At 46.1% G+C, this 26,933-nt stretch overlaps 1 protein-coding gene across 4 annotated transcripts in view; it reads right to left on the bottom strand.

The window, feature by feature from the left end:
• Positions 1–26,933, bottom strand: part of YEATS2 (YEATS domain containing 2) — a 130,293-nt gene that overhangs the window by 42,295 nt on the left and 61,065 nt on the right. For 2 of the 4 annotated variants that reach the window (XM_038750077.1, XM_038750094.1), the window contains exons 11-19: positions 21,894–22,136; positions 20,153–20,311; positions 17,310–17,413; positions 15,144–15,251; positions 14,579–14,743; positions 8,732–8,990; positions 6,089–6,250; positions 2,062–2,204; positions 739–897 (exon numbers count right to left, since the gene is read on the bottom strand). In XM_038750077.1, coding sequence (XP_038606005.1) covers positions 739–897; positions 2,062–2,204; positions 6,089–6,250; positions 8,732–8,990; positions 14,579–14,743; positions 15,144–15,251; positions 17,310–17,413; positions 20,153–20,311; positions 21,894–22,136 — 1,502 coding nt within the window. The remainder of the gene's footprint in view (positions 1–738; positions 898–2,061; positions 2,205–6,088; positions 6,251–8,731; positions 8,991–14,578; positions 14,744–15,143; positions 15,252–17,309; positions 17,414–20,152; positions 20,312–21,893; positions 22,137–26,933) is intronic. The other 2 variants (XM_038750086.1, XM_038750103.1) reach the window with 2 other exon arrangements.

Raw genomic sequence — 26,933 nt, 5'->3', positions numbered from 1 at the left:
GCATATATGTATATATGTTTGTACGTATTTATTACTCTATTTACTTATTTTATTTGTACATATTTATTCTATTTATTTTATTTTGTTAATATGTTTTGTTTTGTTCTCTGTCTCTCCCTTCTAGACTGTGAGCCCACTCACTGTTGGGTAGGGACCGTCTCTATGTGTTGCCAACTTGTACTTCCCAAGCGCTTAGTACAGTGCTCTGCACACAGTAAGTGCTCAATAAATATGATTGATTGAATGAATGAATGAATATGTTCCAGGCTAGAGGGAGGACATGGGAAAGGGGTCAGTGGCAAGACAGAGGAGATCAGGGCACAGTGAGTATCTGGTGCTAGAGGAGCGGAGTGTGCTGACTTGGTAAGGTAGGATGGGGTAAGCTGATTGACTGCTTTAAAGCCAGTGGTGAGGAGTTTCTGTTTGATACAGAGGTGATGGACAACCACTGGAAGTTCTTGAGGAGTGGGGAGACATGAACTGAACGTTTTTGTTGAAAAACGATCCATGCAGCACAGTGTAGTATGAACTGGAGTGGGGAGACACAGAAGGCAGGGAGGTCTAGCAAGGAGATACTACTATCATTATTAAATTATTATTAAACAGCAGGAAAACCAACAAGTCTACTTTTCACAGCAAGTATCAAGCACCCCAGTAAACCTGATCCAGGCTACAGTAAGTGACTTCTTGAGTTGTAGAAAGAGAAAGAATGACTTACTTTGGTTTATGCCAAATTACCTGTGCAAATAAAGCGGTTTTTTGGCCCGAAATAACTTTTAGTGTCTGCTGTCCTTGAGTGGAAGATGTGCTGACTCCCAAGCTCCCCTGAACCACAGACCCAGTTGCCAACTGCTTGCCAGAAGTCTGAGGTGATGGTTGGCCAACTAAAAATGTGCCCTGGGGTGAAAAAACAAAGCACAACAAAACTTGGTTAAAATCAAGCAAAGCTAAGGCCCATCTTCAAATCTCAACATTTAGCCTCGGCTAAGTCTTCTGATTTAGCTGAGCAACAGAAATCCCCAGGTGGAAGGACATAAAATGCGATCTCTGCCTTACTTACTGTTTGTTTCACTGCACAGAGACAGTGTGTACTTGAGTCCCAGAAATATCCCTAACTGGGTGCATAGAATACTTCCAAGTACTTCTTTAAAAACCAATTTACAAACTACTGTCCGAAGCAAAATCAAGATCCTTGAGATCCTTTATTAAATGAAACTCCTGAACTTAATCCATCTGAAACTGATGCCTTACAATTCCATAAAAATAGAACCGGAGGCAGTCCTGGACTTCAGGTGTTTCTAGTTACAACAAATGGCACTTACAAAATTTCTGTGTGTCCTGTTTCAGCTTTACAGTATACTGGTTTTGACCTTGTAACCCTACCCTCCTTTACTAAGGTGGCTTGGACAATGGAGGGGGCTGGGTGGGTACACGGGAACTGGCTAGCAATGGGGAAATCACTGGAAAAGCTGCAATCCATTTGAGGAAAGGAGGAAAGATTGAAAGGGGGAGAAGGGATGGGGCACAATGGGCGAGGCCAGGTGACTGGGAAGGTCAACTAGTTGCCAGGCAGAGTTACTAGGGCAGGCTGACCCATCAATTGTATTTCCAATGAAGAAGTTGGCCACCTTACTGTGGAACCTGACTCAAAATGAATTCAGGAATGTAACTATGTATTTATAATCGATTGAGTCCAAAATTCTGACTTATTTTAACAGAAACAGTGTTCAACCTTGGATCAGGAACCAATCCCCCATTCACCACACTACTCCTACGCAAAAACTAGCCCCGGCCTAATTGCACGCTTCAGGAACCAACTGTGTCGTTAAGTCCAGGGGCTACCTGTCCCCTCTCCGGGGGCAGCTTACTCAAGTCTCCCAGCTGGGAGAAGATGACCTTACTGCAAATAGAAATCCCTCTTGCTGGCATTTCAGCCCGTTTTCTCCATTTCCAACTTCCCGATCACGCTAACCCTTCGGACACTTAAAGAGGTTTATATCAGTCATCTCTCAGCCTTCTTTCCCGGATGGGGTTTAGACCCTCATGAGTGTTGCCACCGACCTGGGGAGTCTGCTTGAGGATGTAGGATGTGTAAGTCAGGTGCTGAGACACGCCACCACTACCGGTGCTCTGGGGCCCCACTCCACCAGCTCCTCCAGCTGCCGTTCCTCCTCCCGCACTGGTGGAAGAGCCAGACTGGAGATCTGAAACAAAATGAAAACAACATCGTCGGGAAGGCCAAAATGAGGTGCTATAAGAGCACGACTGCTTGGAAAACTCTTTTTCCACTGCAGGAATAATAACAATTGTGGTATTTGTAGGTGCTTACTCTGTTCCAAACATTCTACTAAGCTCTGAGGTAGATACAGTATATGCAGAGTGGACAGAGTCCTTATCCCCATCAGGGCTCCCTGTCTCAGTAGGAGGGAGAACAAGTATTGTGTCCCCATTTTACAGAAGAGGGAACTGAGATACAGAGCACAATGGAGCACAGAGTCCAAAGGACAAATGGCAGAGCTGGGTTTGGAACCCAGGTCCTCTTACTCCCAGAACTGTGCTCTTTCCATTAGTCCTCACTAACTCTTCCTCTCTGCCTCTAGAATAAACATCTTTTTGTCAACTGGGACAATTAAATCCCTAGAGCAAAGGGAGTAAGCAAAAGACCTTGTCATGGATTAAAAAAACACCATCCATCTGGCTCCCAATAACAAACACGCCTTCTACTTCAAAGAAAGTCAAAACAGTGAAGGCCATTTGATTAGATATAGGTGAACCCTTCTCCTGGAAATGGAGCCTAGATTGACGTATTTGGAAGCTGATTTCCAAGCTCAAATCAGGTCTGTCTCTTTCTGCATTTCCATGGCATTTCTGCTGCTCACTCCAAGTTGCCATGGACAAATGACTCTCAAAACTATTTTTTTTGACAAAGATCCCCTAAGGAATTCAACGAAAACTTCAGAACTCTCTGCATTTCCAGGTCCCTTTCGGTTTCCTCTCCTTCTTGCCCATCCTAACTACTGTTTATTATATTCCACTTCTTCTTTTTCCCCTAACAGGAATCTTCTAGGCCCTGCCCCTCTCCTCAACAGCGCTCTCTCCAGCCAGAAGAATTTTCTGCCAGAATACCCCCAGTGAAACCTCAGCAGATCAACCAGTGGTCCATTTCATAGTTTAAACCCTTCCCTCAAACGTGTGCCGAGCTCACCAATAATCTCGTGTGCAGTCATTCAACCATACTTACTCTGTGCGGACCAAGCGACTAATCATATTTATTGAACACTTATAGTGTGCAGACCACTCTACTAAGCACTTTGGAGGGTATAACACAAAAATGTAACAGACACATTCCCTGCCCCAAAGGCACACCACAGTACTAAGTGCCTGGGAGAGTACGACAGAACTAACGGACATTATCCTTGTCCTCAAGGCCCCTACAAATTAGCGGGGGAGGCAGATGCTAAAATAAATTACAGGTTGGGGGACAGCTGAGTATAAAGATATGGACACAAGTGCTACGAGGAGGCATGGGTACCCAAGTGCTCTGATGACACAGAAGTGCTGAAATGTCACCTAGGAGGGGTGTATATATTGGGTGAGAAAATAGGGACGTTAAGATCTTCATTTGGGGGTGTAAGCATATTTCATGACTTTTAGACTTGTAAGCCCGTTGTTGGGTAGGGACTGTCTCTATATGTTGCCGATTTGTACTACCCAAGCGCTTAGTACAGTGCTCTGCACACAGTAAGCGCTCAGTAAACACGACTGAATGAATTTCATGGAAATGCCTAGCAAGATCTAGCACCAAAAAGAGATGTGAACCAGTTGCTCCTTTGAAAGCTTCATTTATTAAGAATTAATGAGCAACTCAAAGTTACAACTGTCACCTCAATCGATATACCTGGCTTCTAATTAGTGTATCAAACACACTTTGCTAATATTCTCATGTAATCGAATAATGGCAAGTCATCGCCAGGATTCACTTATTCTGACTTTGTCTTCTGAACTTATGCTTTGAGAATTCCAGCATGAATCAGACCCAGAGCATAATTCTTCTTTCATTTTAGCTTTTGGAATAGGCAAGAAAAAACAGTTTTATGCACATCTAAAGTATGTGATGAACAAAAACTTCTGTCAGACGCAGAAAACAGGAGTGATACTTCCTAGGACTTAAAAAAAAAAAAAAAGGAGCTGCCAGCTTGCTCCCAGGGGCTGGATCTTCTGCTCTTGTCACAGGGAGGTTCAATGGCTTTAGGTGTCCTAGACACCCCTGCCCCAAACCCTGTCCCTACACACCATGGCTCCCACAAATGTTCATCATCACCAGGGTGTTGGTGTTACAGAGCAGCAGCAGCAGCAGCAGCTCCCACTCTGGACTCTGGTTCCCTACTGGCGTTAAAATGAGATTTAACTCCCTGTTCATCCTTCTACTTACACTGTCAGCTCTATGTGGGACAAAGACTGTGCCTGACCTGGTGGCACGGTGCTTACCCCAGCACTTAGCACCGTGCTTGGTATGTAGTAAGTGCTTAAATACTATAATTCTTCTTACTAGTACTATTATTTCTACTGGCAAGGCCACATCCCTGGAGCAACTCGGCAGAAAAGACACCACCTGCCTGGTTCCCCATGATACCCATGGAATGATGGGAGGGAATTTGGGAATGAAGGCATGTGGGACGTAAGAACCAAATAAGAGACCTGGGTACTAGCATTTTGGCAAAGGTGAATGATTAAAGGAAGCTGCCTCCATATAGCTTCCTGATTCCCAAACAGCTGGGTCTCTACAATTTTCTCCCCAACACTACTCAAAAATACGAATTTTCCGCTTCCGGCTTAATGCTGGAACTGGAACATTCCCAAATGACCCTTTGTATGCAACATCAGAATCATGCACGTAAGGCAATGATTAGATTGACATTTTCCAGCCTTTAGCCTGAGTTCCATCTTACAGCCATTGTCTAACAGCTCAACATGCCAGCCACCACACCTAGGAAAGTTAGTGTTTGAGGCAACAGGGCGCTAACCCCATGCTCCACTCTCACCTTGTAGCATTGAGGAAAACAAAAACAAAACAAAACAACACTTTTTGCTCTTTCAGAGGGGAGTGAAAGCTTGTCATGACAAGAGTTTAACTTAGCCTAATGGAAGGAGCACTAGACTGGGAGTCAAAAGACCCAGGTTCTAATCCTGGCTTCACTACATGCCTGCTGTGGGACCTTGGGAAATCTATCAATTGTATTTACTGAGTGCTTACTGTGTGCAGAGCACCCGACTAAGTGCTCGGGAGAGTTCGACATAACAGAGTTGAGCGATACATTCCCCGCCCAAAACGATCTTACAGTCCAGGGGATATTAAGTCACTCAACTTCTTTGTGCCTGTTTCCTTTCCTCATCTGCAAAACGAGGGTAAAATTCCTGCCCCTCCCTTAGACTATGAGTTCCAAGTTGGGTAAGGACAGTATCCAATCTGATTACCCCAGGGGTTAACAGAAAGCAAGGAACATGGTAAACACATAATAACTGTTAACGATTTTGACGCCTGTCTACATGTTTTGTTTTGTTGTCTGCCTCCCCCTTCTAGACTGTGAGCCCGTTGCTGGGTAGGGACTGTCTCAATATGTTGCTGACTTGTACTTCCCAAGCGCTTAGTACAGTGCTCTGCACACAGTAAGCACTCAATAAATACAATGGAATGAAGAATGAATGATGATGATTTAAAAAAAAAATCCAAAGACGCAGCTGTCTATAGCCATAGCCTGCATTTCTGCCTTGGTTATCTCTCCCTATAATGAGGTTCTTATCATCAGCCGTACATGTTATCCAGGAATCGCCTTAGACTTCCCTTTCCCCACCATGGCCCTGCTAAGGAAGGCAGTAGATTCCACCCAATTACAGCAGAGTTGACGCCCTGAGTGCCCAGGTCCAACTTATCCCAGAGAGCACCACTGTTGCGCTATTACAAGTTATTTGAAACACTGCTAAAACAGAGCCCCCCCACCCCAAAAAAAAGAGCCCACACTGGCCCTGAGGATAACGGTGACAGTAGTCCTGGGGCCCCAATTTTGAAGTGACCCAGCGGCCGACTGACTAGCACTGTTGGTTGCCCGCAGGATGGCTCCTTGAGGAATCAGCAGCAGCTTCCCTTTCCCCGAAGGGTTCTTGCTGTTGGTGGTTAGGTAGAGTTTAGTGCCGGGAGGTAAATTCGCCAAGTTTGCCAAGTTGGTGGCTGGCAGCTGGAGTGTGGCCATCACTAGAATGAGAAGCAGGAACAACACCGGGTGTTGGGGGGGAGAAGAAATCAGAGAACAAAATCAACTTTCCAGAATATGACTTCCAAAAATAAAATCCAGTTCATTTAAAATAGTAATGGACAAAACAGTGTGTACAAACGATCCCTGCAATCCACACATAAAAGAAAGTGCTCACAGAACCACACACGGGGACTGAAATGCCTAAATCTTTCCCCCATTTAATGAGACGGTGCTGCAGATTAGATACAGTAGCCAGGACAATCAAGCATTAAATTTAGGGCCTGTCCTTAGGCATGTTGATACCTTCTGTTTCTGGAGTCACCCCTCCTAAATCTGAATTATTCTGGATGGTCAAATTCACATATGTGCATTGTTCACTCAGACTAGTGGGGTGACTAGGTCTGTTTGAAATTTCACTTGCAGGTCACACAAGGTGTTTCCAACTATAGGACTGAATCCTTCAAAGGAATAGTTCAGAGAAATGAAAGGAATTCATCTTGAATTCAGTATGGGTGTGTCAGGCTCTGCAGGCAGGGTGACATCAAAGACGGCAAGGATCAGATCACTGTGCCCCCAACCAGGAAAGGCCTGGAATTCGATCTCCAGTGCTCCTCCCACTCCTCACGTGGTGCTTTCAGCTGCATTACGGCAAATAAAGCGCTTGGGTATTTTGTCGTTCAGGCCCAAGGGAGTTACTGAGCCAACAAACAAATGAGCTTTCACCTCCTCTCCTTAGAAATCAGCAGAGTCACGAACGTAGCCAAATAAACTTATGGATGAACTGACGGCAGAAAACTACCTCACCTCCCCAGTTCCTTCGCTCCAGAACGTCTTGGGCAAAATTTACAAGATGCAAAGGAAAACATTTTAGGAGTTAAGGACAGAACTCCACAGAGTGAACAAGTCTCTGGACTTGGTTCACATTTTTTAATTCATGAGAGGGCTCAAGCTCAAGCCCTGGTTTCTGGAGGTGGCAGGATCTGGCCGCAAGCTCTCATTGGCAAACAAAAATACTCTGAATGCAGCCAACAGAGCCCCATTCAAAGCCAGTGTGAGGCAGCCAAGTCACACTCAGCAGGAGCTCTGAGTTCAGTTCTGGCCCACTTAACTTCCCTTCCTGAAACTAACTTCGCTGGCTTTTGAGAAGGTGAAAAACCCAATGGATTCCTCCTGCGCCAACCACAGTGTCTGCTTAAAAAATGATATGCCAAGTGATTGTGGTCTAGTGCATAGAGCATGGGCCCGGAAACCAGAAGGGCCTGGGTTCTAATCCCAGCTCCGTCCCTTGTCTCCTGTGTGACCCTGGGCAAGTCACTTAACTTCTCTGATCCTCAGTTACCTCATCTGTAAAATGGGGATTAAGACTGTGAGCCCCACGTGGGACCTGATCACCTTGTATCCCCCCCAGCGCTTAGAACAGTGCTCTGCACATAGTAAGCGCTTAACAAATGCCATCATAATTATTATTATTATTATTCTCTGTGCCTCAGTTACCTCCTCTGTAAAATGGCGATTAAGACTGTGAGCCCCACGTGGGACAGAGACTGTGCCCAACCTGATTAGCTTGTATCTACCCCAGCACTTATAACAGTGCTTGACACATAGTAAGGGCTTAACAAATACCATCAGTATCATTATTATTTTGCTTTTGAGAATAGTTCTCACAGTGGTATCCCCTAGCTAAAAGGGATTTTTCAGACAGGGATCTATCTGCACGGGTCCTTGGGCTGGGACCAGGCTTTCATCTCCCCTACTTTGGACCTTGTGAATCATCAGGGCATGTGGGCAACAAAGCCAATGCACACATATACGGTACAAAAAGTGGATGCCCCCAGGTTTGGGCTATTGGGTCAGGTCTGACCACCCAATTTGCCTTTTGCTCTTGGGCCTGATCAGATTGGGGATGCACTCAAAAATCAAAATCTGGCCAGGGCAGACTCCTGCTGTCAAGAGCTTGGACCCAGAATACCCCAAGTGTCACTAAAATTAACATTTTAAAATGAATAGAATAATGGTTTCAGAGGCCTGGAAAAAACAGAGGAGTCACGTTCGTCCATGGGACCCTCCCCTCCCTTAAACTGACCAAGACAACTCCGGGTACAGTCTCCCAGAACAGAGATTCTAGCACCCCTCTTAGTCACTGGGCCTTAGAGGCAGCCCAGCCAAGTGGAAAAAGCACCTATTTGAAAGTCAGAAGACCAGAATTATAGCCCTGGCACTAACTCACCACCACTCTGGCCTGCTCCCCACTTTACAGACTAATACTAAGCAACCTCAAAGACAGACCTTCGCTCTTCGGATTGTTGTAACCCGGACTGCAATAGTAATCCAGCACTGATTTGGCCTCCAAAGAACCCTCGATCGTAATTTGCCTTCCCCAGTGAACTTCAAAAAGACGTGAGAGCATCCTAAGAGCTAAGTGTGGTTTCTTTCCCCGCCTCTCCCTGAATCTTGCTTTCAGACCAGGGGAGTGGAATTACCTGAGCTCTGGGTTCCACTCTTTTGCACCCCAGCAGAAGTCACTTGAGCTTTGGTTAAGGTCTGGACCGGCTGGGCGACGATGGTTCCCCCGCCTCCACTCACGATTGCTTTGGCTACTCCTTGAGTCACGACTTGCTTTGGGCCAACGGCCTTGGCTACCGAAGAACCGGACTTGGCTACGAGGATCTGGCCCCCGCTGATGGCCACGGCTTGCTTCACCGTTGACTGTAAAGTGGAACTGACTGGGACGCCAACAACCTGTGATAAATCAAGCATCAGGCAATTGGTTCAATCAGGCTCCTCCTGGACTGAAAGCCACCAACTCCTTCTACAAGGATTGGTGGGAAATGGAGAGTAATTCTACATCTTGCATTTTTTACCATAGGTGTTTCACAAAGAAGAAAACAAGACAGATAATATTAAACCTTCCAGGGGATATATGGGAAACAGGCCTTGAAGCAGAATGGCATAGCGGATACACAATGGGCCTGGGGGTCAGAAGGTCATGGGGTCTAATCCTGGCTGCGCCACATCTGCTTTGTGACCTTGGGAAAGTCACTTCGCTTCTTTGTAAGTCACTTCACTTCTCTGTAAGTCACTTCACTTCTCTGTACTTCAGTTACCCCAACTATAAAATGGGGATTGAGACTGGGAGCCCCAAATGGGACAGGGACTGTGTCCAAACCAATTTGTTTGTATCCACCCCAGCGCTTGGTACAGTGTTTGGCACAAAGTAAGCGCTTAACAAATACCACAATTATCATTATATTATTTATTCTAGATAGTCTAATTAAATCCAGAGAGAATGCATTAGATTTAAAGATAGAGGGACATTAATTAGAATCCTTGAACCAATCTTTCTAATTTAAAAATCTATATTAGCAGAGGCTTTGGGGAGTGATATGTCAAAATGTCAGACACTCCAGGAACACTCAGCTTACTTGGAAATTGATAAAAAAAAGTCTGATTTTTAAAATATTTTAGAAAACTCTTTACGTAAATGTTTTTGACCTCTGTCAAGCAAACCAAAATCAACAGTGGAAATTCTCAGATAGGGGACAATTCATTCATTCACTCAATCGTATTTATTTAGCGCTTACTGTATGCAAAGCACTGTACTAAGCACTTGGGAGATTATAGTAACGGACACATTCCCTGCCCACAATGAGCTCACAGTCTAAAGGGGGAGAGAGACATTAATATACATATATGAATAAATAAATAACAAGATATATACATATGTGCTGTGGAGATGGGAGGGAGGATGAATGAAGGAAGCAAGTCAAGGTGACGCAGAAGGGAGTGGGAGAAGAACAGTTAGGGAAGGCTTCTTCATTCCTTCAATCGTATTTATTGAGCGCTTACTGTGAGCAGGGCACTGTACTAAGCACTTGGGAAGTACAAATCGGCAACAAATAGATATGGTCCCTACCCAACAATGGGCTCACAGTCTGGAAGGAGGAGACAGACAACAAAACAAAACAAGCAGACAGGCTTCTTGGAGGAGCTGTGCCTTCTGTAAGGCTTTGAAGTAGGGGAGAACAATTATCTGTCTGATATGAGGAGGGAGGGCGTTCCAGGACAGAGAGGGGATGTGGCCAAAGGTTGGCGGTGAGATAGACGAGATCGAGGTACAGTGAGGTTAGCATTAGAGGAATGAAGTGTTTGGGCTGGGTTGTGGTAGGAGAGTAGCGAGGTGAGGTAGGAGGGGGTAAAGTGATTGTGTGGTTTAAAGCCAATATGCAGGATTTTTTTGTTGGATGCAAAGGTGAATGGGCAACTAGAGCTTCTTGAGGAGTGAGAAATGTGGTCTGAACGTTTTTGAAGGAAAATTATCTGGGCAGCAGAGTGGAGTATGGACTGGAGTGGGGAGAGACAGGAGGCAGGGAGGTCAGCAAGGTGGCTGATACGATAATCAAGGCAGGATAGGATAAGTCCTTGCATTAACGTGGGTTCCTGCTTCACTTGGAAAGTTTAAGGACTTACTGTTATATTTCTCTGTTTGCTTAAAAGGGTTCAAATAGTTTAAAATGATCTTTCAAAATCCTAATATTTATAAGAACTGTTGATTTTCTATCTCCTTTGCTAGGAACGGTAAGTGTTCTTGACACTGTAAGCTCGTTGTGGTCAGAAAATGTGTCTACTAACTGTTATACTGTACTCTCCCAAGCAACTTAGTACAGTGCTCTCCACAGAGGAAGCACTCGATAATTGCTAAGCAGCTTGAGGGGCTAAAGTAGTTTTGCTTTCGGGGAGAGAGTTTAAAATAGCACTAGAAAAACAACAACTCTAATGATCAATAGTTTCCTATATTTCTAAACCAGAGTTTCTATTTGATTGTGATAAAAACTTTTTCCACAACAAACAAAAAACCATACTACAAGTTTCCTACTTGGGACAGATTAAAAAAATTTCCTGTTCTAAAACATGCTCAACGATCTATCAAAGTAACAGCACACCATTTGACAAAAGATACTTAATTTGAGTTTTAATACTTCGTAATTGATTCCTTAAACTGAATGGTTTCTCTAGATTGTTGTGGGAGGGGAGCGTGTCTGCTAATTTTGTTGTATTGTACTCTCCCAAGTGCTTAGTAAAGTGCTCTGCACATAGGAATCACTCAGTCAACACCATTAACTGATGTATATGCCAGTTACATTTACATCAGCCAGTTACAAGAGCCAGTTACAGCCAGGCTCTTAAAAAGGGGCAGAAGGCATGTCACAAATCTTAGGTTCTCTGCATTTTGCTTGGTTTTGAGAGTCAATTTTGGAGTTATCCTGGATATTTTTTCACCTTGAACTTGGCAGGATTTGTGCACTGCAGGAATTCTTCAGGGAGAGAAGAGACAAGAGGCTAACAGCAATGCCACAGAGAGACCACCTGGCCTTACCGAGAGCAGGACGGTTCCTATTCTTGTCCTACTTGTTTCCTTCCTCCCTTGCCACCACTGACCCAAACTGCTACTCCCTAACGTTTTCTCAGTTTCCTGGCTTGTCGCATAATGCTTCCCCACATCTTCTATCCATGGATAAGTGGGCTATTTCCACTGGGTGGTGGTGTTTCCCACGCCTCTCCTAAGTCATCCAGGTCAACTCCCGGGGCGAACAGAATGGCAGGGGAGTGAGAGGGGCCGTTACTCTGAGGGACACCTGCTGCTCACAGCAAGGAATGGGACAGTTTCCCTGACATATAGTGCATCCTTCACATGCTACTGGGATTACATAACCCACAGGGTCCAGTCCTAAAATAAGCTACCAGTGTCTGTCTGGGACACTGTGGGTCCACCGGGCACAAGGAGGGGCTGAGCTAGCCTGGGCTGCCAGCCCAGAATGCCCCAGTGGCACACTGGACAGGAACAGGGCTGCAAGATTCCAACATTTAACTTGTTAGCTCTGCCATCCTTCTTATGGACAGGAGGCCTCATCAGGTCAACAGCAATTTGGAGGAAGAGAATTCAAGAACTAGGATCAGTCACCCATAAAACTGATATGCTCACAGACATGCCCCCACCCCGCCACCCAGACACAACCAAACAGGGCTTCAGGTTCTCGCTTATTGGCCACACTTGCAAAGGACCTGCGCATTCCGCCGCTCCGACTGCAACTCAGCCAAAGTTATCCCATGAGACTGATACCACTTTTGTCTCCCTGGCTACGACCCAGGCCATTGGGAAACCACCCAGCTTTACCTCACAGCGGGGTGAGCGGTGCGGGAGAGAGAGGGGATGAAGGGAAGAGTGCTGCTTGGCTGGCTTACGTGGTGTAGTGGATTCGGCACGGGCCTGGGAGACAGGAGGTCATGGGTTCTAATCCTGGCTCCACCACTTGTCCGCTGGGTGACCTTGGACATATCACTTTACCTCTCTGTGCTTTAGTTACCTCCTCTGTAAAATGGGGAGTGAGACTTTGAGCCCATGTGGGACAGGAACTGGGTACAAACTGATTTGCATGTACCCACCTCAGCACTTAGTACAGGTGTCTGGCACATAGTAAGTGCTTAACAAATACCATCCTCATTATTATTGGAAGTGGATGCTAGAGAAGCAGCGTGGCTCAGTGGAAAGGGCATGGGCTTTGGAGTCAGAGGTCATGGGTTCAAATCCCGGCTCTGCCACTTATCAGCTGTGTGACTTTGGGCAAGTCACTTAAGTTCTCTGTGCCTCAGTTACCTCTCTGCAAAATGGGGATTAAGACTGTGAGCTGCCCATGGGACAACCTGATCACCTTGTAACCTCCCCAGCACTTAGAACAGTGCTTTGCACATAGTAATTGCTTAATAAATGCCATTATTATTATTATTATTATTACTGAAAATAAGTGGTGGGATTTCTCCTTTTTCCCTGAGGAGATTTTGCCCAATGAGCTATAGTCTCAGGTCAGAATGGCCCTGCTTCATTCCTAAAAATAAAATACTGTATCAGAGCCTGAGTCCTCTTCTAGTTTCAAGACAGCGGACGGGAAGTCACCTAGGTAGGAAGGAAGCCAGGTATACACCGAGCTTTTAGTCACCTCCCTTAACGGGGCATCTGGAACTATTTTCTGGGAGCCATGTCTGGTAGGAGAGAGATTACTTTTAAGGAGCACATATCAGTAAGATGAACTTGAAGCCCCCAAACTTGGCAAAGTGACTTAACTGAGTTGAACTGGGGAAATTTTAGAGCTCGTTTTGGGCAGGGAACATGACTGCTAACTCTGCTGTACTGTAGTCTCCCAAACTCAGTGCCCAGAAAGCACCCAATAAATATCATTAATTGACTCAACGATCACCATCAGATGGGCCAATGGTTGTGTAGCCCTGCCCTGAACAACCAGAGTGCCTACCTTCTGGGAACAGATGACCTAGGAAAATGTCAGACTCTGACCGGTAAATTTAAAAATCAAGGAACCCATATCCAAACTCATTTCAGCAGCACTGCTGAACCGTTAGCGTTTTTCATCTCTCACAGATCTGTTTTCTACATTGCACCAGAGATGTCAACTGGACCTGGAAAACTGTACTACGGGGTGGGGGGGCCCCATCTGACCCTATTTTCTTTGTTCTTTGTGAATAATTAACCACTGCCACTGGATCCTCCTGGAGCAACTCTCAAGTGACCAATAAGAGAGTTATTTCTGAAGCACCCTAAACTGTAGCCCAAATGAGAACCGATAATCTGATTCACTAATACATCAGAATGGGTCCTTTAGCTACCCTCTAAGTGCCGGAAGGATGACGACAATCCAGGAGAAAAAGGAAAAATCAGAATGAGAGTATCGCTTACGAAAAGAGCAAGCACAGAAACAGGAGAACCACGAAAGAACAGGATCCTCTGGACTCAAATCCTACAAATTTGGGATTCTTGTTTCATGCAGGCCCCTGAAATTTTCCATCATCAAACTAAAGGGCGACACGTTTGAGGAAAAGATGGATCGCCTGTACAGCGGGCAACTTTTCAAACAACGATCCCAGGAGTAAAACTGTGACCATCCTCTGCAGGGAGGTACAAGTGAAGTGGCAGACCAAAGTGCTGCCACATCTCCATTTTAGGATTTGTGTCAAGAGGACGGTGTGAATGAGGTCAACAGACTCTGGTGCCAGAGGACATACTATCTTCCTGCCACTGTGACCGTTTTGGGAGCCCCCAAAATGCCCCCCCCCCGCCCCAACAGCATTCCGATGCTTGTTCTTGGTTCTCCACCCAGCTTCCCTTCGGGTTATTTACTGTAGATTCCTTAGGGCTCTAGCCTCCACCCTGGCCACCGTCAATCATCAGACTTTTAATCAGACAGACAAACTGACACCGGTCCTCCTCCCCACCATGCCCCATCGCTCTCGGGGACAACAGAGTGCTTCGGTGACTATACCTTGGGGGGCACAGTCCCGTCTCCAGTGGCCACTATCTGCTTCTGGGGTGACACGGCGATCACGTGACTCCCTTTTACGGTGACGTACTGAGGGAGGGGAGGTTGGGAGGCGGCTCCAGACGCAGGCAGGTGTGTGGGATCTCCGGGTTCCTGTTTTATGATGACCTTTGCAAGAGACAAACTCAAATACACTTAGCAAGGTTTCTCAGGTAAGAAGCCCCCTGCCCTGTTGACAATCCATTCTGTTATACCCCCAGCCCCCTCCTCCTTCAATCTTGAGCAGATGGGAAATGACCCGATAAAAGAGCAGATTGCACTAGCTTCAAAACCTGTTCTTGGCTTCATAGGTCGGTACATCTTATTAAGTGGTTTTCCACAGCAATCGGATGAAAAGAACCCCAAAAATCAAGCAAGGCCATGTCTCAGGACTTTGGAGGCTCCGTTTTGGGCCCCCACATATCAAGGCACTGGCAGGACCGGAACTGCTTCTGCTTCGCCTAGGCAGCCTGAATGTCAGGATGACATTGTACTCTCCAAAAGACACTGACCCCAAGCAAACGCATACCTTTGTGAAGGCTCCGAGGCCTCCCGTCACAGGTTTAGGGCTCTGCACCTTAGAATGACTTCCAATTGGGCAAAGGGGTGGCATCGAGGCAAACATGGAGTCTTCCTGCTGAGGACAAGAGAATAAAAATACGACAATCCATTTGGCTGTAAAAGGCACACCAGAATAGAAGTAAATTTAATTTTCAGCTGCAACTTGACTCACACTCAGTCCTCATTTCCTCTCTTCCCAACCCCTTCTGCATTGCCTCTGCAACTGGATCAGCACTTTTTATTCAGCCCTCCCTCAACCCACAGCACTTATATACACGACTATACTTTATTTCTATTAACGTCTGTCTCCTCCTCTAACTGTAGGCTCGCTGTGAGCAGGGAACATGTCTACCACCTTTGTTGTATTGTACTCTCCCAAGCGCTTAGTATGGTGCTCTGCATATAGGAAGTGGTCAATAATTATGATTGACTGGTTAATTGGCAAGTCTATGGACTTTGAAAATGAACATGAGAGCACTCAAAAGATAGTGCTAGGCTTCCACAAGCCTCACACTAGAGATTAAAATTGCTGAAGGCAATTTTACATTATAGCTGGACATTCATTCTCCAGGTTGCGGCAGGGTATGCCAAATAAGCCTCCTTTGCCGAGAAATCAGAACTTGGCTCTTCAATCTGACTCTCGGCAAATGTCATCGCAAATAAATGCAGATGTGCTCTCTTCTTAAATAGAGACTATACTTTTGAAGGATAGTAAAGTGTAAATATATAAACAAAAGGAAGGTTTGCTTTAGGGTTACAAGAGGAGCCAAAATACTTCAGAAACAGCTATCAGGTTGTATTTCATGGGCATTGAGCATATAATAATAATGATAATAATGGTATTTGTTAAGTGCTTACTATGTGCCAGGTGCTGTACTAAGCGCTGGGGTGGATACACACAAATTGGGGTGGGTCTTTGTCCCACCTGTGGCCCACAGTCTCAATCCCCATTTTACAGATGAGGTAACCGAGGCACAGAAAAGTCAAGTGACTTGTCCAAGGTCACACAGCAGACAAGTGGCAGAGCCAGGTTTAGAACCCATGACTGTCTGATTCCCAGGCCCATTGTGCCAAGTTGCTTCCAGCACAGCAACATCATTCTCGATGCAGAGCACTGTACTGAGCATTTGGTATAGTATGATACAACAGAGTTGGCAGTCAAGTTCCCTGACCACAATGAGCTTACAGCCTAGCATGCAGTGTGAAGACATGCTTTTGTTACCAAAGGAAGCTGAAAGCATTGTGAGGCAATTTCAGTGACAACATCAAAAAATAAGCTTCTTCATTGGAGAAAAAAACCAAAACAACCTACTGACAAAATACTGGCAAACGGTAAATGGCTCCAAATCTAGTACAAAAAAATTCCTGGGCCTGAAATGCAGATATTCTTTGATTAGGGAGGGGGTTGGAGGGAGAGGTTCTTGAATTCTCTGCCGGTAATTCAGGGCAAACAGGTACTCTGCACATAGTAAGTGCCCAATATATACCGTAGATTTATTGATTGATAGTCTCAGTGCCAGTTTCCCCACAATTGGTGACTCTCTGCTGCTCCTCCAGAACAAGTTGCTTCACAGGACCAATGGCCACTGCAGAGGTCTTGTTTAACGGAAACCTTGTATTCTTCTCCACAGATTTCTAAGGACTTCTGCTCTATGGATATTTGAGGGGACGGAATAGAGGAAAACAGCTTTTGGAGACAATGATGCAGCCCTACATGTTATCCTACAACCCCACTTAAGACAAGAAAATCAAAAGGTAGAGAAAATATTTAAAAAATTGCAGTACTCTGTGAGTCTGTATCTATTATCAACATTTCCATCAAGCAATAGTATTTATTGAGTGTCTACTGGGAGCAGAGCACTGTACCAAGCGCTTGGGAGAGTACAATATTACAGAGTTGGTAGACACGTTCCCTGGCCACAAGGAGCTTACAGTTTATAGGGGGAGACAGAAGTCAATATAAATGAATTACAGATATGTACATCTCTCTCTCTGCAGTTCTTCGCAGGTGAGCCAAGTAACCCAACAAAAAGGAAAACAGTAAAGGTACTTCAAATTTACACTGTCAATTGACAACTCTCTGCTGGGACAAAGAATGGCTTTATAAAGATGACCAAGTGCAATAAGAGCATACCTTGACAGTAGATGTTACAAAACTGCTTCCATGAATCTTTGGGATAGGGGAACCTGTTCCCTGTGAAGCCTGGGAGATGTTGGACAGCTTGCTTGTCGGGCTTCCTGAGAAGGGAGACAGTTTCAGTGTGAAAGGTTGAAAATGGCAGCTACCACCTTTCCTTTCTTCCCCTTGCTCCCTTTGAAAACTACTGAGGACTTTCTACATTTTTGTAACAATTTCCCCTGTTAGGTTTCATCCTTTCTCTTGTGCCAAAAACTGGATGGGTGCCTAGGGACCAAGAAAGGGGAGTCATTTTCATCCTATCACGACTGGATTACTGCATCAGCCTCCTCTCTGATCTCCCATCCTCCTGTCTCTCCCCACTTCAGTCTATACTTCACTCCGCTGCCCAGACTATTTTTGTACAGAAATGCTCTGGGCATGTCACTCCCCTCCTCAAAAATCTCCAGTGGTTGCCTGTCAACCTTCGCATGAAGCAAAAACTCCTCACTCTCGGCTTCAAGGCTCTCTGTCACCTCACCCCCTCCTACCTCACCTCCCTTCTCTCCTTCTACGGCACAGTCCACACACTCCACTCCTCTGCCACTAACCTCCTCAATGTGCTTTGTTCTCGCCTGTCCCACCGTCGACCCCTGGGCCATGTCCTTCCCCTGGCCTGGAATACCCTCCCTCCACACATTAGCCAAACTAGCTCTCTTCCTCCCTTCAAAGCCCTACTGAGAGCTCATCTCCTCCTAGAGGCCTTCCCAGACTGAGCCCCCTTTTTCATCTCCTCCTCGCCATCCCCCCTACCCTACCTCCTTCCCCTAAGCACTTAGTACAGTGCTCTACACACAGTAAGTGCTCAATAAATATGACTGAATGAATAAATTCCCAAGGAATTCAGCTTCCTAACTAGAGAGGTGGAGAGAAGTGATTTCATTTCATCTCTCACCATCTCTCTTCTGAGAGGTGCAGTGAAAATGGTTTATGTCCATTACAACTGACACAGAGTCAAGTTAAAGTCAAGAAAAGTTCCCTCACAGAAGATTCCTGGAATCACATCAAGTTCATTAAACTGCCACATTAGCTTCACTACTGGTGTTTCCCTTTTCATGGGTGGCATACAAACGTCTCAGATTTATAATCCAGAATCTCTTGAATTTACAGAAAAATAAATAGGTGACTTTAGGCTTGGATTTTGGTTTTAATTTTGAATTGATAAAGCCTTTTCTGCTTTAGAAAATATAATTTTAAAACACAAATGAATATATTGCTTCCAGCTCAAAGGAGGAATACTCAGTCTTCCAGGTTAGAATAATTGCAGCAATTTCCAAAATGGGATTTGTTTGAGAGTGTGTGGGTGAGGATGGGGGAGGGTGCAGGGGGAGAGGCTGAGGGATAGGGGTAAAGGAGGAGGAAGTATGGCTGAAAGATTAACTTCTGAAAAGCAGTAACTGTAAGCTGGTTAAAGTTTGTAACGGCATAAAACCACAAAGATAAATCAGGTAAGTCAACAGTATGACCAGGATGAAGGAACTTCCAGGGTTGAAAATCAGAATTTGGGGGGTCCCAGAATAGGGACACTTAAGAATAGTCTTGAAAGTCATCTTCGTGAACCTCTTTCCAAGAAGCAGCGTGGCTCAGTGGAAAGAGCACGGGCTCTGGAGTCAGAGGTCATGGGTTCAAATCCCGGCTCCGCCAATTGTCAGCTGTGTGACTTTGGGCAAGTCACTTAACTTCTCTGGGCCTCAGTTACCTCATCTGTAAAATGGGGATTAAGACTGTGAGCTCCCCGAGGGACAACCTTATCACCTTGTAATCTCCCCGGTGCCTAGAACAGTGCTTTACGCACAGTAAGTGCTTAATAAATGCCATCCTCCTCCTCCTCCTCCAGTCTTTGGTGACTGTGGCACCACCTTTCCACCTGCAAGCCTTGGCAATAATTACACTACTAATCCCCTCACCCACTATAGGAACTGGGAGGAGCAATGGCCAATGGGCATTTCTGAGGCACACAGAAAGCCCCACGGTCTCTTTCTGAGCCCTAGCCTCTCTTCCTTCTTATCTGGGGTGCTTTTGTTTTTCTCCCCTGGTCTCTCCCTTCCTTGAGAACCTCTTTCTTCAAATACTAAAATGGCAGTATCACAAAACACCCTACAGCATCCCCAACGGACTCTTCTTTCTTTTTTAGGCGCAGGCCTGGGCGGTGTAGCCACGGGTGCCCGCCTCACCGGGGCCGACAGAGGTGACGGTCCTAACGGCTTTTAGAGTTGGGTTCCCAAGCTTGCTCATCTCTGGTCTCTGACACGACCTGAGGGCTGCCAGTTAGGGTTGAAAAGACCCCAAAGAGTGGCTCTCTGAAGCCTATACTCCCCTCCCCTTGCTGTTCCCAGATGCTCCCACTGAGAAGTTGGCCCCTCGACTTCCAGCACAGAATTAAAATTCTCTGCTCTACAGAAATCTATGCAGAGCTATTCAGGAGGAGACCCAAAGCCAGCTCAATTAAATGGCTTGCCCTGTAAGAGTACACAAAGGCCCTCGGGGTGTGTGTGGGGGGCACCTAATCTGGCTGGACTCTGGGCAGTATCCTGGGAGAAGCGCCAAGGAGAGGTCCTGCTCCTTGCTGAACCCGGGAGCCGTGGCCAGCAGATGCTACACTTCCAGGTTTGAGAATAGCCTTAGGGCTGCTAAAACCCTCCAGAACCCAGCCGCGACCCCCAAGGCAACATTTCGCGGTCAGTGTCTTCCAAGGTGCTAGTTTATGCCGTCTTTTGGCCTCAACCAAAAGTAGCAGTAAGAGAACAGGGGTGGGGGTTGGGGGGAGCTGTCAGCAACTCGTGCTGAGTCAAACCACCCACCTGCACTGGCGGCTGGCACTCCTGTGACCTGCCCAGGCTTGTCCATGATCACGTAAGGATTACTAAGAACAGAGCTGGGAGCACCTGGCTTCATGTGCACCGGAGTGGAAGTTGGCGTGCGAGGTAGAGGAGATGGGCTTGGAGTTGATATTGGAGAGCCTTTATTAATTGAAAAAGGAAAAATCAATTTTGTTGATTTTTTTTTTAATGGTACATGTTAGGTACTTACTATGTGTCTGGCACTGTTCTAAGCACTGGGGTAGAATTGGATAACTGGGTAGGACCCATGTACATGTCCCACATAGGGCTCACGGGCTTAATCCCCATTTTCAGATGAGGCAACTGAGGTGCAGAGAAATGAAGTGACTTGCCCAAGGTCACACAGCAAACAGGTGGTAGAGCTGGCATTAGAACCCACTACAGTGCTTTGCACACAGTAAGTGCTCAATGAATATGACTGAATGAATGAATGAATGAACGAATGAACCAGGTCTTTCTAACTCCTAGACCTGCGCTCAATCCACTGGGCTGTGTTGCTTCCAATGCAATCAAAATACTTGTTAGTAATAATAATAATGGCATTTATTAAGCGTTTACTATGTTACTAGCAATTCTCAGAAGTCTGTGGAAAGGCAAAGAGCAAGCAGCCATACAAATTTGGTCTCCTCTGGAGGAGACGGGGAAGTATTTTACGGAAGTCATTTAGATTTAGAGACAGCAAGACCCAGGGCCTCTTCTTGTCCATCCCCTCTAGACTGTCAACTCACTGTGGGCCACAAATGTGTCTGCTTATGGTTATACTGTACTCTCCCAAGCACCTACTGCAGTGCTCTGCACAAAATAAGCGCTCTGTAAATATGACTGAATGAATCGGCAATCATCATCCTCATCAAGGGTATTTACTGAGCTCTGACTGTGCGCAGAGCACTGTACTAAGCGCTTGGGAAAGCAGAAGCAGCATGGCTTAGTGGAAAGAGCACAGGTTTGGGAGTCAGAGGATGTGGGTTCTAATCCCGGCTCCGCCACTTGTCTGCTGTGTGACCTTGGGCAAGCCACTTAACTCCTCTGTGCTTCAGTTACCTCATCTGGAAAATGAGGATTAAGACTGTGGGCCCCACATGGGACAACCTGATTACCTTGTATCTACCCCAGTGTTTAGAACAGTGCTTGGCACATAGTACGTGCTTGGAAAATACCATCATTATTATTACAACAGAGTTGGTAGATGTGTTCCCTGCTCAGAAGGAGCCAAGGGTCTGGCCCTCACCCCGTTTCTCTCTCTCTCTCACCTGGGTCAACACCAAATGAAAGTCCTGCTCTCCAGAAGCAGAGACTGAACAGGGAAGAATGCTTTTCAGGCTGAAATACACAGGTTCGAAAACTTTCCTTTTAAAAAAGTTTTCTATTTTGTTGTTAAAGTCCCCCATGAAACACCATCCCTCTTCCCTGTCTTGTGTCAACTCCTTCCGCACTGGGCCTTGTGTGCTGCCTCCTTCCTAAATCACTGGCTTCTCAAGCACAGGGACCATGCGTCTCTTAGATATCTGTTGCAACTCCCGGCGCTTATCACCATTTGACGATACTGGTTTAGTGTCACGACTGGGAAAGATGTGCAAGTTGGTGAGGTGAGCAGACGGAGGGGACGGTGGGGAGTGAGGTAAAGGTGACTCATTGGGTAACCTCACTTTACCCTAGCAGACAGCGGCATTCCGCTGTCCCCTGCCCACGAACACATGTGTACCTGATACGATCTTGCAGCTCATGGTGATCGGCTGGAAGGATTTGCCCGGGGATTCGGCAGGGCTGGGAATCTGACCCTGAGGCACAATTTTGCAACTGGCGGCGATTGGCTGAAAGGCTGAGTTGCCATGAGAACCGAACACCACTTTCTGGGGAGTTGCCACCTTCGTGGGTGTCCGCTCTATCGAAGAGGTCAAAGAGTAAAACGTGGTGTGTCTGTCAGCCTCGGCGTTATGAGGAAATCCTGATGGAAACAGGGAAGAGATTCACCCTTTAGTCCATCTGAAGATCCTAAGAGTCTTACCACAAATCACTCCCCTCCTCCACCACCAAAAATCTCGATAATGAGTTCACACAAAATTTCCTATGAGCATTCCCTTCCTGGAGTAAAATTAATGAACCCAAATCACTTTTCACTAATAGCCCAGCCAAAATGATCTCTCCCTGGGTTAATTAATGTCATTTCTTGAGCAACTACTGTGTGCAGAGCACTGTACTAAGTGCTTGGGAGAGCACAATATACTAGAGTTGGTAGACACATTCCCTGCCCACCACAAGCTTACAGTCTAGAGGAGGAGACAGACATTAATACAAATAAATTACAGATACACAAATAAGTACTATGGGGTGGAGTGTGGGGTGAATAACAATAGGCAGAAGGGAGAGGCAATCAGGGAAAAGATGTCTTAACTGGGGTTGAGAGAATGGCTGTATGTAAGCTTGGCCTAATACTAACTCTTATTCAGTGATTTGCTTCATAATCGAACAAAAAGTTAACATCCTACGTGTTAATCACGTTCCTGCTGGGGCATATAATATCACAAGCTGGTAGGCAAGAAAGGGTATGACATATTACAAAGTGCACATAAAGATTTTTGTAGGTGCAGGGCCCATTTGTGACCCAGGTGCTGTGACCTGCTGGGTGGTTGCTTTGGTAGCCCATGTTTAGCCAGTGACTTTTCAGAATTACTGTCTAGACTGTGAGCCCGTTGTTGGGTAGGGACCGTCTCTATATGTTCCCGCCTTGTACTTCCCAAGTGCTAAGTACTGTACTAAGTATTTCACAAGTGCTCAGTACAGTGCTCTGCACACAGTAAGTGCTCAATAAATACGATGGAATGAATGAATAAATGAATGGGCCTGTCCACCTCACAGAAAGTCTTAGGTGGATTCTCGGTCAGACACGTTCACCATGGATGGCATAGGACCCAGCAGACGGAACCAACACTAGAACCCAGGTCTCCTGCTTCCCAGAGCCATGCTCTTTCCCTTGGACCGACAGCGGGGCTTCAAAATAGGCAACGACATGGATGAACCCAGCAACTGTCAGAGTTGGGTTTTTTCTCTTTCTTAAGGGTGTTGAAAAGGTTTAACCTGGCAGTTACTCATGACCAGACAGACTAGTAAATCACCTGAACCACTTATCTGAACATTTGTAGCTGGGAGCTGAAAAATTCCAGTAGCATCGCTGAAATTCTTCTGCTTTCATCTTAATGAATAACAAAAACAAACAAAAAAAACAGGTTCTTCCCTCTGGGAACTGGAGAATACAAAGGTAGAGGAAAGCCCCACAACAAGAACAGTACTCTTTAAAAATCCTATGGTACAGCACGACAAATGCTTGGAAAACAGGTAAAGGATTTGCTTTTGGAATCTTTTCACTCAACTACACCTCCAACCCCATCCCTTCACACCTTATAAAATCACTTGTGCACCCACTCTTCCCGCCCCGACGGCCATATTCTAGCTCTTTCAAGCACTCCTTCCGCTAGACATTCAAGTATGCCCACGTACCTCCTACTCCAAAAACTCCTCGTTCGATGCCACTGCACCATCCGGCTATCGCCCCTTCTCGCTTCTACCATTCCTCTCCAGCCCCCTTAAAAAGATTTTTTACCCCCGTTGCCCCTACTTCCTCTCCACCAATTCCCTCCTTGATCCTCTACACTCCACTGAGACTGTTCTCTTCAAAGTCACCAATAACGTCCTGCTTGCCAAATCTCAAAGACTCTGTCCTAGTCCTCCTCCACCTCTCGCAAGTCTTTGAGCCTCTCTGAATCTCCCCCTTCATCTGGAAACACTACACATCCTTGATTTTTCTGACACAACCCTCTCGTAGCTCTCCTCTTACCTTTATGGGTGATCGAATTGTACTTCCCAAGCCCTTAGTACAGAGCTCTGCACACAGTAAGCACTCAAATATGACTGAATGAATGAAATCCTGCTCGGTCTCTGTAGCTGGCTTTTCCTCCACCTCCCATGCCCTAATTGTGGGGATTTCTCAGAGCTCAATTCTGGGTCCCTTTCTATTCTTCATCTACACCCACTCCCCTGGGGAGCTCACTGGTTCCAACAGCTTCAACTATCAAACAATTGTATCTGTTGAGCACTTACTGTATGCAGGGCACTATACTAAGCACTTGGGAGAGTACAACAATATAGCAGACACAACCCCTGGCCACAGCCAGCTTACAGTCTAGAGGGGGAGGCAAACATTAATATAAATAAATAAATTATGGACATGAACCTAAGTGCTGTGGGGCTGGGTGATGCAGAAGGAAGTGGGAAAAGAGGAAATGAGGGCTTAGTCAGGGAAGGCCTCTAAAAGGAAATGTGCCTTCAATAAGACTTTGAAAGTGGGGAGGGTAGCTGTCTGTCTGATATAATAATAATAATAATGGCATTTATTAAGCACTTACTATGTGCAAAGCACTGTTCTAAGCACTGTGGAGGTTACAAGGTGATCAGGTTGTCCCACAGGGGGCTCAAAATCTTAATCCCCATTTTACAGATGAGGGAACTGAGGCCCAGAGAAGTGAAGTGACTTGACCAAAGTCACACAGCTAACGACTGGCAGTCGGAATTCGAACCCATGACCTCTGACTCCAAAGCCCGGGCTCTTTCCACTGAGCCACGCTGCTTCTCTGAGAGGATGTTTCAAGCCAGAGGTAGGATGTGGGTGAGAAGTTGGCGACAAGATGGGCAAGATCGAGGTACGGTGAGTAGGCTGGCATTACAGAAGCAGCGTGGCTCAGTGGAAAGAGCACAGGCTTTGGAGTCAGAGGTCATGGGTTTGAATCTCGACTCCGCCAACTGTCACCTGTGTGACATTGGGCAAGTCACTTAACTTCTCTGGGCCTCAGTGACCTCATCTGTAAAATGGGGATGAAGACTGTGAGCCCCTCATGGGACCACCTTGTAATCTCCCCAGCGCTTGGTACAGTGCTTTGCACATAGTAAGCACTTAATAAATGTCATTATTATTATTATTATTATTATTATTATTATTATTATTATTATTATTATTAGAAGAAGAGCAAAGTGTGTGGGCTGGGTTGTAGTACGAGAGTAGCAAGGTGAGGTAGGAGGGGGCAAGGTGACTGAAGGCATTAAAGTCAATTGTAAGGAGTTTCTGTGCAGCAGAGGTGGATGGGCAACCACTAGAGGTTCTTAAGGAGTGGGGAAACACTGCCTGACCTTTTTTGTAGACAAACAATCCAGCAACAGCATGAAGTATGGTCTGGAATGAGGAGAAACAGGAGGCAGGGAGGTCAGCTAGAAGGCTGATACGGTAACCAAGGCAGAATAGGATAGGTGCTTGGATTAACGTAGTAGCAGTTTGGATGGAGAGGAAAAGATGGCTTTTAGCAATGTTGCGAGGGTTGAACTCACAGAATTTAGTGATAGATTGAATATCTGGGTTGAATGAGAGACAGGAGTCAAGGATAACACCAAGGTTATGGGCTTGTGAGACAGGAAGAATGGTGGTGCCATCTGTAGTGACGGGAAAAAGTCAGGGAGAGGACAGGACTTTGGTGGGAAGATGAGGAGCTCTGTTTTGGACATGTTAAGTCTGAGGTGACGGAAGGACCTCCGAGTAGAGATGCCTTGAAGGCCTGAGGAAATGTGAGATTTCAGAGAGGAAGAGAGATTAGGGCTGGAGAGGTAGATTTGGGAATCATCTGCATAAAGGTGGTGGTTGAAGCCATGTGAGCAAATAAGTTCTCCAAAGGATTGGGTGGATGGAGTAAATAGAGGAATGGAGAACAGAACTGAACTTTGAGGGACCCCTGAAGTCAGGAAGTGGGAGGCAGAAGAGGAGCCCATGAAAGAGACAGAGAATGTGCAGACAGAGATATAGGAGGAGAAACAAGAGAGGACGGTGACAGTGAGGTAGAGTTTTGATAAAATTTCCAGGAGAAAAGGGTGGTAAACAGTATCGAAGGCAGCTGAGAAGTCAAGGAAGATTAAGATGGAGTACAGGCTGCTGGATTTGGCAAAAAGGAGATGGTTTTTGTGACCTTCAAAAGGGCGGTTTCTGTGGAGGGAAGGGGACAGAAGCCAGATTGGAGGGGGTCAAGAGAACTGGAGGAGAGGAACTTGAGATAGCAGGAGCAGATAACTTGATCAAGGAGTCTGGAGAGGAATGGTGGGAGGAAGATGAAGAGAGCGCTGGAGGGAGCTGTGGGGTCAAGGAGGGGTTTTGTTTTTTTTTAGAATAGGGGAATCATGAGTATGTTTGAAGGCAGTGGAGAGTGACCCATTGTAGATGGCAGTCAGGGAGCAAAGGAGGAAGGAGGCAAGTGTTCAGATAAGGCGTGAAGGGATGGGGTCGGATGTGCAGATGGAGGGGGTGGATTCTGAGAGAAGACAAGAGATCTCCTCCAGAGATACTGCTGCAAAGGATGGGAGAGTTGAAGAAGGGACTGGGGGAGGGAGTGACTGTAGAGGAGCAGGGAAGACTTTAGGGAGTGAGACAGAGGAGGATTTTCAACTACCATCTCTATGGGGATAATTCCAAAACTACTTGTCCAGCCCTGGCCTCTCTCTTTCTTTACAAACTGACATTTCCTTCTGACTCAGGACATCGCCACTTCAAACAGAACATGGCCAAAACTAAACTCCTCTGCTTTCCTCCCTTACCCTCTCTTCCCTAGTTCTAACTTTCCGATTACTGCTGGAAACATCACCATCCTCCCCCATCTCAATCTCTCAAGCCATCAGCCTCCTCTCTTTCTTTCAACCTAGACATTGTCCCTCA

The sequence above is a fragment of the Tachyglossus aculeatus genome, chromosome 1 (genome assembly GCF_015852505.1).
Source record: "Tachyglossus aculeatus isolate mTacAcu1 chromosome 1, mTacAcu1.pri, whole genome shotgun sequence".
Taxonomy (NCBI): domain Eukaryota; kingdom Metazoa; phylum Chordata; class Mammalia; order Monotremata; family Tachyglossidae; genus Tachyglossus; species Tachyglossus aculeatus.
The sequence above is the reverse complement of the archived record's forward strand: the minus strand, read 5'-3'. Positions and strand labels throughout refer to the sequence as shown.